The sequence below is a fragment of the Mobula hypostoma genome, chromosome 26 (genome assembly GCF_963921235.1).
Source record: "Mobula hypostoma chromosome 26, sMobHyp1.1, whole genome shotgun sequence".
NCBI classification, from domain to species: Eukaryota; Metazoa; Chordata; class Chondrichthyes; order Myliobatiformes; family Myliobatidae; genus Mobula; species Mobula hypostoma.
This window is the reverse complement of record NC_086122.1, coordinates 5,506,589-5,520,324: the sequence shown is the minus strand read 5'-3', so window position 1 is coordinate 5,520,324 and position 13,736 is coordinate 5,506,589. Positions and strand designations below refer to the sequence as shown.

Sequence of the window (13,736 nt, the reverse complement as noted above, 5' to 3'; positions counted from 1 at the left end):
AGTCCTGAACACAGCCAGAGATGGTGGACTTCCATTGCTGCCCTAAACGCCAGCGACATATCGGGCAGTACATGCCCTCTCTAAACCTTTTGCATCCTCCCTATAATGAGGTGCTCAGAACTAAGCACAATATTGCAAGCGTGGTCTAACCAGCTGCAACATTACCTCATGGCTCTTGAACTTAAGCCCCCAACTAGTGAAGGCAAACGTAAACGTATACCTTCTTAAACACCTTATCAATTTGTGCTGAAACTTTGAGGGATCTGTAGACGGGAATCCCAAGGTCTCACTGTTCCTCCACACTGTTAAGAATCCTGCCATTAAACCTGTATTCTGCTAGTCTGTCTCTCCAGCTTCCAGCATCTGCGTTTTTTTTTTGGGGGGGGGCAGGAATCCAAAATGAGCAAGGGGGAAGAGGTTATTTGTTGTGTGCAGGTGGGGTGTGTCAGTCCGAGCAGGACTGGTTACCCTGAGGGTGTAGGTGGGGTCTGCGATTGGATGCGGAGTCTTTGGAATTGGGGTGTGGTGGTGGGAGGGGTGAACCTCAGGCTTCTGCTCAGCCGAGTGACCAGAGGGAGATCTGCTGTAGTCTAACATATAGGAATCTAAAAGCAATGGGACCTGGAGTGGAACAGTGCAGCACAAGACCAGACCTTCTGTCCATGATGTTATACCCAACTAATTAAACTGCTGACTGCTAGTTAATCTAACCCCTCTTTCCCCATATTGACCTGCTTTTCTCGACACATTAGTGTGTGTGTCTAAGAATTTCCTAAGCCCTCGTCTGCTTTTTGCTTCCAGCACCACCCCCAGCAGTGTATTCCAGCTACCAACACTCTGTGTAAATGAAAAACTTGCTTTGCATATCTCCTTTGTACATTCCCCCCTCAACTTAAATGCATGACCCCTGGTGCTAGACATTTCAGTCTTGGGAAAGAGATACTGACCACCTCGTATAATTTTATAAACCTCCATCAGATCTGCCTCAACCTCCGCCACTCCAGATAAAACAGCTTGTCCACCCTCGCCTCACAGCACGCACCCACCAACAACAGGCAACATTACAGTAAAAGTCCTCTGCATCCTCTCCAAAGCCCCTTCTACATCCTTCCCATATAATGAGGCAACTGAAGATGAATGCAGTACTCCAGGTGGGCCCTAACCAAAGTTTCATAAAGCTGCAACATAAATTCCTGGCTCTTCAACTCATTGCCTCAACTAATGAAGGAGAATATCAAAGATAGTGAGCAGTAAAGATGTCAGGAAAGACAGGCAGGCGATGGGGCAAATTTGCAGCCACTGGGATGAGTTGCAGTGCAATAAAGTTGCAGTGAAATCAAAGCAAGAAGTATCAAATACTGGTCTTAAGGTGTTGTACTTAAATGCACGCAGCATAAGGAATAAGGTGGATGATCTTGTTGTACAGCTACAGATTGGCAGGTATGATATTGTGGCCATCACTGAGACCTGGCTAAAGGATGCATGTCTCTGGGAGCTGAACGTCCAAGGATACACGGTGTATCGGAAGGATAGGCAGGTAGGCAGAGGGGGAGGCGTGGCTTTATTGGTAAGAGATGATATTAAATCATTAGAAAGAGGTGATAGAGGATCGGAAGGTGCAGAATCTTTATGGGTTGAGCTAAGAAATGGCAGGGGTAAAAGGACCCTGATGGCAGTTATTTACAGGCCTCCAAACAGCTGCAGGGATGTGGACTACAAATTACAACTGGAAATAGAAAAGGCTTGTCAGAAGGGCAGTGTTATGATAATTGTGGGGGATTTTAACATGCGAGTGGATTGGGAAAATCAGGTCAGCACTGGATCTCAAGAGAGAGAATTTGTAGAATGTCTGCAAGATGGCTTTTTAGAACAGCTTGTTGTTGAGCCCACTAGGGGATAGGCTGTACTGGATTGGGTATTGTGTAATGAACCGGAGGTGATTGGAGAGATTGAGGTGAAGGAACCCTTAGGAGGCAGTGATCATAACATGATTGAGTTCACTGTGAAATTAGAAGAAGAGAAGCTGAAATCTGATGTGTCGGTATTTCAGAGGAGTAAAGGAAATTACAGTGGCATGAGAGAGGAACTGGCCAAAGTTGACTGGAAAGAGACACTGGCGGGAAAGACAGCAGAGCAGCAGTGGCTGGAGTTTATGCGAGAAATGAGGAATGTGCAAGACAGGTATATTCCAAAAAAGAAGAAATTTTCGAGTGGAAAAAGGATGCAACCGTGGTTGACAAGAGAAGTCAAAGCCAAAGTTAAAGCAAAAGAGAGGGCATACAATGAAGCAAAAATTAGTAGGAAGAGAGAGGATTGGGAAGTTTTTAAAACCTTACAAAAGGAAACCAAGAAGGTCATTAAGAGAGAAAAGATTAACTATGAAAGGAAGCTAGCAAATAATATCGAAGAGGATACTAAGAGCTTTTTCAAGTATATAAAGAGTAAAAGACAGGTGAGAGTAGATATAGGACCGATAGAAAATGATGTTGGAGAAATTGTAATGGGAGATGAGGAGATGACAGAGGAAATGAACAAGTATTTTGCATCAGTCTTCACTGAGGAAGACAGCAGTATATACCGGACACTCAAGGGTGGCAGGGAAGAGAAGTGTGCGCAGTCAAAATTACGACAGAGAAAGTACTCAGGAAGCTGAATAGGCTAAAGGTCGATATTCCTGGACCAGATGGAATGCACCCTCGTGATCTGAAGGAAGTAGCTGTGGACATTGTGGAGGCATTAGCGATGATCTTTCAAAAGTCGATAGATTCTGGCATGGTTCCGGAGGACTGGAAGATTGCAAATGTCACTCCGCTATTTAAGAAGGGGGCAAGGAAGCAAAAAGGAAATTATAGACCTGTTAGCTTGACATCGGTGGTTGGGAAGTTGTTGGAGTCGATTGTCAAGGATGAGGTTACAGAGTGCCTGGAGGCATATGACAAGATAGGCAGAACTCAGCATGGATTCCTTAAAGGAAAATCCTGCCTGACAAACCTATTACAATTTTTTGAGGAAATTACCAGTAGGCTAGACAAGGGAGATGCAGTGGATGTTGTATATTTGAATTTTCAGAAGGCCTTTGACAAGGTGCCACACATGAGGCTACTTAACAAGATAAGAGCCCGTGGAATTACGGGAAAGTTACATACGTGGATAGAGTGTTGGCTGATTGGCAGGAAACAGAGAGTGGGAATAAAGGGATCCTATTCTGGTTGGCTGCTGGTTACCAGTGGTTTTCCGCAGGGATCAGTGTTGGGGCCGCTTCTTTTTACATTGTACATCAACGATTTGGATTATGGAATAGATGGCTTTGTAGCTAAGTTTGCTGACGATACGAAGATAGGTGGAGGGGCCAGTAGTGCTGAGGAAACGGAGAGTCTGCAGAGAGACTTGGATAGATTGGAAGAATGGGCAGAGAAGTGGCAAATGAAGTACAATGTTGGAAAGTGTATGGTTATGCACTTTGGCAGAAAAAATAAACGGGCAGACTATTATTTAAATGGGGAAAGAATTCAAAGTTCTGAGATGCAACGGCACTTGGGAGTCCTCGTACAGGATACCCTTAAAGTTAAGCTCCAGGTTGAGTCAGTAGTGAAGAAGGCGAAGGCAATGTTGGCATTCATTTCTAGAGGAATAGAGTATAGGAGCAGGGATGTGATGTTGCGGCTCTATAAGGCACTGGTGAGACCTCACTTGGAGTACTATGGGCAGTTTTGGTCTCCTTATTTAAGAAACGATGTGCTGACGTTGGAGAGGGTACAGAGAAGATTCAATAGAATGATTCCGGGAATGAGAGGTTTAACATATGAGGAACGTTTGTCCGCTCTTGGACTGTATTCCTTGGAGTTTAGAAGAATGAGGGGAGACCTCATAGAAACATTTCGAATGTTAAAAGGCATGGACAGAGTGGATGTGGCAAAGTTGTTTCCCATGATGGGGGAGTCTAGTACGAGAGGGCATGACTTAAGGATTGAAGGACGCCCTTTCAGAACAGAAATGCGAAGAAATTTTTTTAGTCAGAGGGTGGTGAATCTATGGAATTTGTTGCCACGGGCAGCAGTGGAGGCCAAGTCATTGGGTGTATTTAAGGCAGAGATTGATAGGTATCTGAGTAGCCAGGGCATCAAAGGTTATGGTGAGAAGGCAGGGGAGTGGGACTAAATAGGAGAAAATGGATCAGCTCATGATAAAATGGTGGGGCAGACTCGATGGGCCGAATGGCATACTTCTGCTCCTTTGTCTTATGGTCTAATACACTACAACTCCTTTCCCACCCCATCAACTTGTGCGGTCACTTTTGGGAAGCCATGAACCTCGACTCCAAGATGCCTCTGGTAACCAACACAGTTAAGTATCACGCCATTAACTGTGTATTTTCCCCTAATGTTGGATCTTCCACAAGGCAGCAGCTCACACTTGATTAAACTTGATTTGCCATTTCTTCACAAATACCTGCAACTGACCTACATCCTGCTGTATTCATCTGTGCCATCCACAATGCCATCAATCATTGTGTCACCTGAAAATCTACTCAGCCAGCACACCATATTTTCATCCAAATCAATTATATACATGCGTGTATATAATCTTTTGTATATCATAAACAACAGAAATCCCTATAGAACACCTCTAGTCATAGACCTATCGAATATTGAAAGGCCTCCACAGAGTGGACATGGAGAGGATGTTTCCCATAGTGGCAGAGTCTAGAACCCGAGGGCTCAGCCTCAGAGTAGAAGGACGTCCCATTAGAACAGAGATGAGGAGGAATTTTTTAGCCAGAAGCTGGTGAGACTGTGGAATTCATTGCCACAGATGAAGGCCAAGTCGTTGGGTATATTTAAAGTGGAGATTAATAGGTTCTTGTTCTATTAGGGGCATCAAAGATTACAAGCAGAGGCAGGAGAATGGGGTTGAGGGGGATAATAAATAGGTCAATATGGAATGACAGAGTAGTCTTGATGGGCTGAATGGCCTAATTCTGCTCCTATGTCTTATTATCTTATTCTGGTAAGTGGCTTATGGACCTCCATCCAGGATAATTCACATCCAACATTTCCTTCTGTCTTCTATAGACAAGCCAATATTGGCCCAGTCAATGTGGACCCATGCGTCCTAATACTCTAGATGAGCCTACTACGTTCTGGGGTCCCGTCGAATGGTTTTCCAAGATCCATGCGTACACCCTCCACTGCTCTGCCTTCGTCAATTACCTGCTCAGAGAGTTCACTTTAAGTTGCATTGAAACAGACCGATGTTCACAGTGAGGGGTTTTATCTAGGTGAGAGGCCTGTGCCATTCGAAGGCACTGCTGTTTGCACCGAGTTCACTAAGTGTACTCTTCGACTCTGAGTAACTGCATGCAAACCGGCCACACACACAAGGAATCCGGAGGCAATGAGGTTGGCCCAGTCCAGGTTAATGATTAACTCACCAAAAGATTCCCTTGATTAGCACACATAAGCCACGGTCATGTAGCAGTTATCACATGCTGTCACAGATCGGGGCGTCATAGATTGAAATTCAAATCCAACGTCATCCATAGGGAGTCTGTACATCCTCCCTGTGGAGTGTGTTGGTTTTCTCCTGGTCTTCTGCTTTTCTTCCTTAGTTCAAAGATGCACCAGTTAGTAGGGTAATTGGTCATTGTAAATTGTCCCGTGACTAGGCTAGGGTTAAATTGGGGGTTGCTGGGTGGTGCGGCTCAAAGCGCCAGAAGGGTCCACACTAAATCTCTAGCTAAGTAAGTGGTGCACAACATGATCGAGTTTCAGTGCCAGTTTTCTTTGGGTTGCTGTTGTCTACTTATTGTTGCCAATTGACTGCGGTGGGCTGTAGCACTGGGGAAGTGGTTTGTATAATGTAGCCCAGCCCACAGAAGGATTTCTCCTCAGATATGTTTCCTTGGCAGCAACACAGCCAGAACAGGTTGCTTCCAGCTAACACGTCACACGTGGGCATATTCCAAGTGTCCATTGAGCTGTTCGTACCAGAACCCTTACTGTGACCGACCGTCTGTGCTTTAAGCTCATGTTGAACGTTCTACAGCCTGCCTTGCAGAAACTGTTGAAGGTGAAGAGGGAATTAAACACAAGATAATTTTGGTTTTGGTCATAGCAACTAATCAATGTTGTAGATGTTCTCTTTCTAATTTTGGCATTCCTATTCATAGCATTTTGTTGTTACATGGGCTGATTGGACAATCCGTCAGTCCCAATGTACCCAGCCGGTACCTCCTGCTTTGCAACAGATCAGAGTGAATTAAATACACAATCTGTTGGATGAAATATGGAAAGCCCACTGTCTCAGAACTCCTCGATGTATGTTGTTCATAGTCCTTTCATAGAGGTCACCTTGTAACACACGTGCTCTTTTAAAAGATGTTACATGGTTCCTCTGGAACCTGATAATCAAAGATTAAAGATTAGCTTTATTTGTCACATGTATACCGAAACAGTGAAACATCCAGTAAAATGCATTGTTTGCGTCAACGACTGACACAGTCCGAGGATGCACTGGGGATATCCTTCCAGAGCTACTGCAGCATGTGCACGACTGCACAACCGGCTAACCCTAACCCGTACAGTCTTTGGAGTGAGGGAGTAAACTGGAGCACCGAGTGGAAATCGATGCGGTCACAGTGAGAACATACAAGTTTCTTACAGACAATGGACAGAGTTCAACTTGGGTCATTGTCACTGTAAAGTTACATGCTAAATGCAGCAACACTGTGATGCCACACGTACTCCTGAAAGGAAACACCCCAGGGGCTTGGATGTTGGGTGTCCACACATGATACGGGGTCATTTTGGGTTCGGTGTCACAAAGCCAACTTCCCCTCACTTTGGTAAATGCAGTCTGCATGTGAACAAGTGAAGCCAGGCAATTCTACAATTTCTATAATCAAGCCTAATGGGCAGCATGGTGTGCTGGCCAGCAAAGTCCCAATCAAAGTGGGTACCGACGTTGCACTAATCGCAGAATAAAGCCATTGGGAAGAGACTGAGATGCACCTGATGCCATGTGGTGCCTTTTCACTTTAGAAAGTTGTGAGTGAATCAGTATACCCTCTCCTTCAGAGAGTGCATTCCAATTACCCCCTGCTTTAGAGAGTGCATTCCCGTTACCCCTCCTTTAAAGAGTACATTCCGATTACCCTCTCCTTTAGAGTGCATTCTGATTACCCTCTCCTTTAGAGAGTGCATTCCGATTACCCCCTCCTTTAGAGAGTGCATTCCGATTACCCTCTCCTTTAGAGAGTACATTCCAATTACCCCCTCCCTTAGAGAGTACATTCCGATTACCCCCTCCTTTAGAGTGCATTCCGATTATGCCTCCTTTAGAGTGTGCATTCCGATTACCCTCTCCTTTAGAAAGTACATTCTAATTACCCCCTCCTTTAGAGAGTGCATTCCGATTACCCTCTCCTTTAGAGAGTGCATTCCGATTGCTCTCTCCTTTAGAGAGTACATTCTAATTACCCCCTCCTTTAGAGTGCATTCCAATTACCCTCTCCTTTAGAGAGTGCATTCCGATTACCCTCTACTTTAGAGTGCATTCTAATTACCCTCTCCTTTAGAAAGGACATTCCAATTACCCTTTCCTTTTGAGAGTGCATTCTAATTATCCTTGACTTTAGAGAGTACATTCCGATTACCCTCTATTTTAGAGAGTTCACTCTGATTACCCTCTCCTTTAGAGAGTGATTTCCGATTATGCTCTCCTTTAGAGAGTTCATACATTTTGCAGTAACTGTCACCAAGGGCACAACACAAGAAACTGGCCCTTCAGCCCACTGAGTCTGTACACTACACTAATTTACACTTATCCAATGGTAACCTCCCACTTCCCCACTTTAGCTGGCTACCCTTTCATCACTTTTCACTTCTCACCCTCCGTTTCTGCCACTGATACTCTTCTCAGTGTTTTTCAACAGCAGGAGTTCTGGATTTCTGTTTTGAGCAACAAATCCATCTTCTCTGGTCGCTTGCCTGGCCATTGAACCATTCCAGGGAAGGGGTCAGCAGTTCCTCCAGTACTTCCACCCTGCCCGGAGCGGTGATGCCTGGCATTGATCGCTCTGGTTCAGCAGCAACCCTGCTGGGATTCAGTAATGTTTTCCACATCCTTGCTGCTCCCTGTGGACAAGGTGCCACCTGGTGGTGTTCTATTCCCGAGTTTCACAATTGCTGGGATTTCACTCTTTAGGACAAATTCCAGCATCTTAGCTCATTTTACTTGTGTCAGAGTTTGTGCTGAAGTGTGAAATCCAGGACAAGGAGTGAAGTCACTCGGCTCGGTCTGGCTGAGGCCCGGGAGGGTCTGCTACAGGCAGTCAGACTGCAGCAGTGGCTCAGTGGAATAGACTTTTCCCTGGCCACCACTCACGGCCCCAGGTGAGACAACACTTCACCGATGAGTCTGGTGAGTCTACTGTATCCGGTCGGTGCTCCCGTGTGCCCACTTCTACATCAGTGAAACCAGACGCCCGACACTGACTGGGGGACTGCTTCGTCGAGCACCTCTGCAGACAGCAAGACCTCCTGGTGGCCACCTGTTTCAATTTCACTTCCTATTATCATTCTGACATGTCAGTCCTCCACTGCCATGATAAGGCTCAATTCAGGTTGGAAGAGCAACACCTCATGTTCTGGTCTGGGGAGCTTCCAACCTGATGCATGAACTTTGATTTCTCAAGCATTTTTTCCCAACAACCCCCCCCCCCCACTCACTTCTCTCTTTCTTCATTTCCCATTCCAATTATCCTCTCACCCACTCTCTTCTCCTTCCCTGCCCTTCACTTCCCTTTTCTGTCCTTCTTCCCTTTCTTCCATCACCCCCTCATCAGATTCCTTCTTCAGCCCTTTTCTGCTTCCACCTATCCACCCCCAAGCTCCTTACTTCGTCCCCCCTCCTCCACGCCAACCTTGCCACTCGTCTGGTCTCACCCCCCAGCTTGTACTCCTTCCCCTCCCCCCACCTTCTTCCCCCTTCCTTCCTGTCCTGATCAAGGATCTCGGCAGGTAGGTGCTGCCTGGCCTGCTGAGTTCCTCTGGCACGCTGTGTGTGTTGCAGCATGTTAACAAGTTGGGTACCGAGTGAGCCAGGGCAACAAGACAGTGAGAGCCGAATTAACAGATGGCAGAGAATGAAACTGGGTTAGAGACAGCAGTTATACAGCACAGAAATAGGCTTTTCGGCCCAACTCATCCCTGCTGACCAAAATGACTATGTCAGCTAGTTCAATTTGCCTATGTTTGATCAATATCCTTCTAAATCAAGGCTTCCGAATCGGGGTCCACGTACTGGTCAGGTCCACGGCATAAAAAGGGTTGGGAAACCCCACTCTGAATCTCTCTTATCCATATACCAGTCCTAATGTAATATCTCTACCATTTCAACTGAGAGCTCATTCCACCCGCTCTGTGAAAAACATCCCTCAGGCTCCCTTAAGATCTTTCCCCTCTCACCTTAAATGTAGGACTTCTGGTTTTGCACTCCCCTGCCCTGGGGGAGAATAACTGTGACCTTTCACCTTATCTATGCACCTCATGATTTTTTAAACTTCTGTTTGGTCACCCCTCGACCTGCAACAGAACTTGTTAAAAAAAAGCGCCAGTCTGTCATTGTGACACAAGCCCTCCAGCCCCAGTATCATCCCTGTGAAACTTTTCTGCATCCTCTCCAGTTTAACGACTTCCTTTATTTATCTAAATGACCAGATGATCTGGATGACACAGAGAAGGTTTACTAGAATGTTACCTGGGTTTCAGCACCTGAGTTACAGAGAAAGGTTGAACAAGTTGGGTCTTTATTCTTTGGCGCGTAGAAGGTTGAGGGGGGACTTAATAGAGGGATTTAAAATTATGAGAGGGTAGATAGACATGGATAGGCTTTTTCCACGGAGAGTGGGGGAGGTTCAAACAAGAGGACATGAGTTGAGAGTTAGGGGGCAAAAGTTTAGGGGTAACATGAGGGGGAACTTCTTTACTCAGAGAGTGGTAGCTGTGTGGAACGAGCTTCCAGCAGAAGTGGTTGAGGCAGGTTCGATATTGTCATTTAAAGTAAAATTGGATAGCTATATGGACAAGAAAGGAATGGAGGGTTATGGGCTGAGCGCAGGTCAGTGGGACTAGGTGAGAGTAAGAGTTCAGCACGGACTAGAAGGGCCGAGATGGCCTGTTTCCGTGCTGTAATTGTTATATGATTATATGGTCAACTGCACACAATAATCCAAATGAGGTTTCACTGTTGTATTGTACAGTTGCAACGTGACATCCCAACTCCTGCACTTTCTGCTCTGACCGATGCCTTTTGCCTTTTTCACCACCCTTTGTCAGCTGACTATGCATGTGTAGCCCTGAGGTCTCTCCGCCCTGCGACAACAGTTATCTGAAGCCGTGAGAGGGTCTTGGTGTTATCAGGAGTGTGAAAAGAGAATAGGTGTTAACGGGCTCAGAGTGTATGTGGATGCTAAAATTGGGCACAGAGTGAACGGGCACAGTTAATGGGTACAGACTGAATGTGGATGCACAGAGAGAGCTCACATTGACAGGGGCACAGAGAGAGCTCACACTGACAGGGGCACAGAGAGAGCTCACATTGACAGGGGCACAGAGAGAGCCGACATTGACAGGGGCACAGAGAGGGCTCACACTGACAGGGGCACAGAGCGAGCTCACACTGACAGGGGCACAGAGAGAGCTCACACTGACAGGGGCATGGAGAGAGCCGAGATTGACAGGGGCACAGAGAGAGCTCACATTGAAGGGGCACAGAGAGAGCTCACACTGACAGGGGCATGGAGAGAGCCGAGATTGACAGGGGCACAGAGAGAGCTCACATTGACAGGGGCACAGAGAGAGCTCACACTGACAGGGGCACAGAGAGAGTCCGTCACTGACAGGGGCACAGAGAGAGCCCATTAGTGACAGGGGCACAGAGAGAGCTCACACTGACATGGGCACAGAGAGTGCCCACATTGACATGGGCACAGAGAGAGCCCATCACTGACAGGGGCACAGAGAGAACTCACATTGACATGGGCACAGAGAGAGCTCACACTGACATGGGCACAGAGAGAGCCCATCACTGACAGGGGCACAGAGAGAACTCACATTGACATGGGCACAGAGAGTGCCCACATTGACATGGGCACAGAGAGTGCCCTTCACTGACAGGGGCACAGAGTAAGACTGAGTATAAACGAGGTACAGTTTGAAACTGGGATTAATTTGAGCACTTTGTGGGGAGGTGGTTCAGAGTGGGGACACAGTGAAACTGGCAGGCGCTGCAGCCTCTGCGGTAAGGCATTCTCTCGTAGTAAACTTTACTTTCTCTTGGTCCTTCAGAGGCAGCCACGAAGAAGTTGCGGAGCAACATCCGGAGGAGCACGGAGACGGGGATCGCTGTGGAAATGCGAAACCGTGTGACTCGGCAGGGCAGCAGGGAGTCGACAGATGGCAGCACCAACAGCAACAGCTCAGATGGCAAGTGAGTCTCTCCCATGGCAGGCAGCTCACTCTCAGAGTGACCGTGTAAAAGATGCCGGGTTTTAGCCAATAATTCATCTGCATATTCTTCAGCAGGTTCTGTGTCTATTTGCTGCCCGTATTCTAGAGTAAGCACACAAACTGGCTCTTCAGCCCACCCCTCTGTACAGACCATTATACTGATCTACCCTCATCCCATTTATCAGCTCTTGGTCCACAGCTTTCTCTGCCTTGATGAGTCAGGAGTATATTTGGATACTGATGTTGTGAGCGTCGCAGCCTCCATTACCCTCTCAGGCAGTGTGTTCACGTTGCTAACGCATTCTCTGGGTGATGAAAATTCACCCACAATTCATTTACCAGAAACCTATGCCTTCTTGTTTTAGGCACCTCTGCTATGGGGAGAAAAAGATTCCTACTGAACTCGTAATTATCTTGTACGTCTCTGGCTGGTCCCCGCCCATCTTCCTGCACTCTCTACAGAGGCAAGCATTAGCGACTGGTGTGACCACTTGGTCCTATCATCAACCATACCTTCTCTGTTCCACCGTCTCCTCCTTCTGTGCCTACACCCTCCCTCCTCCGGCCCTCTCCCCTGTGACTGTGCAACACCCGCCCTCCCTCACCACCACTGTCCAGGGCCCTACTGAGCCTTTCAGGATGGGGGAGTCATTCACATGCACGTACTCCTGTGTTATCTATTGCATCCGACATCTGTTACCTCCTCCACCTCGGTGAGACCAGAGCAGGTTAGGACACTGCTTTGTGGAAAACCTGTGCTTCCCCTCTGTCCCTTTACTCTCTCTTCCTGAACAACTCAGCCCAGCACCCCCATCACCCCAACCCTTTCCTCTCCCCCACCCTCACCATCTGCCCATCACCTGCAAACTCCTCCCCACCTCCTCCTCTTTCATCCACACTCCACCATACTCCCCCATCAGATTGCATCTTCAGCCCTTTGTCACTTCCACCCATCACCTCCCAATTTTGAGCACTATTCCCACTCTCACTTCCCTCATCTGCATTTCACCATTCCCTCCCCGCTTGCGTGGATCCACCTATCACCTGCCGGCTCTTGCTCCATCACTCCTCCTCAGCCCGGTCTCTATCTTGCAGTCCAGGTGACAGGTTAAACTGTCCAGATGCTGCCTGAACCCGCTGAGCTCCCCCGGTGGATTGCTGCCCCTGATGTCTCTTGTGTCTCCGGTCAGCAGCTGATGTGTGACGGATAATCCATTGACTTCGTCCTGTTACTGCCTCCGTTTTGGTGAATGCCCAGCACTCTGGCTCTCTTATCCAGGTTGTAGCAGCCAGATGACAGTCACATAAAATATTGAAAGTATTATTTGCAAAGTCACAATATTAAACCTGCAAAGACACTGATGGGTTGATTCAATGAGTCAGATGATGATCCAGATATCCTGCCCCTACTCACCCATGAGTTGCACAACATCCACTGATACCACCTTCCTATCCCTACCCACGTATGATTAAATGGGAGGGAGTGAAACAGTATCAAAATGGATAGTTATAACTACAAAAATAAGCTGCATAACTATTTGTATTCACTTAACACAAAATGGACAGTGAAGTACAGGTGGTTGATGGCGTTCAGAATCAGCTTCAGGTTTATGATCACTGATTTATGAAGTTTATTGTACTGTGACAGCAGTACAGTGCAAGACATAAAATTATGATTCACTCAGCGGCCAATTTATTAGGTATGTGCTGTATGTTCATGTGAGTGTATGTTCATAGTCTTCGCTGCTGTAGCCCAGCCACTTCAAGGTTTGATGTGTTGAGCATTCAGAGATGCCCTTCTGCACACTACTGTAGTAACACATGGTTATTTGAATTATTGTCACCTTCCTGTCAGCTTGACCCAGTCCGGCCATTCTCCTCTGACCTCTCTCATTAACAAAGCGTTTTCACCCACAGAATTGCTTCTCGCTGGATGGGTTTTTTTTGCACCATACTCTTTAAACTCTGGAGACTGTTGTGTGTGTAAGTCCCAGGAGATCAACAGTTTCTGAGACACTCAAACCACCCTGTCTGGCACTAATAATCATTCCACGATCAAAGTCATTTCTTCCCCATTCTGATGTCTGGTCTGAACAACAACTGAAACTCTTGACCATGTCTGCATGCTCTTATGCACTGAGTTGCTGATTAGATATTTGCACTAATGAGCAGACGTACGGGCGCACCTAATAAAATGGCCACTGAGTGCAGGTAGATAATGTGAAA

The 13,736-nt window shown here is 46.9% G+C and overlaps 1 protein-coding gene across 6 annotated transcripts in view; it reads left to right on the top strand.

Annotated features, from left to right (window-relative positions):
- rims3 (regulating synaptic membrane exocytosis 3) overlaps positions 1 to 13,736 on the top strand; it is a 320,769-nt gene that overhangs the window by 254,854 nt on the left and 52,179 nt on the right. For all 6 annotated transcript variants that reach the window (XM_063033771.1, XM_063033774.1, XM_063033772.1 and 3 more), the window contains one exon: positions 11,349 to 11,490. In XM_063033771.1, coding sequence (XP_062889841.1) covers positions 11,349 to 11,490 — 142 coding nt within the window. The remainder of the gene's footprint in view (positions 1 to 11,348; positions 11,491 to 13,736) is intronic.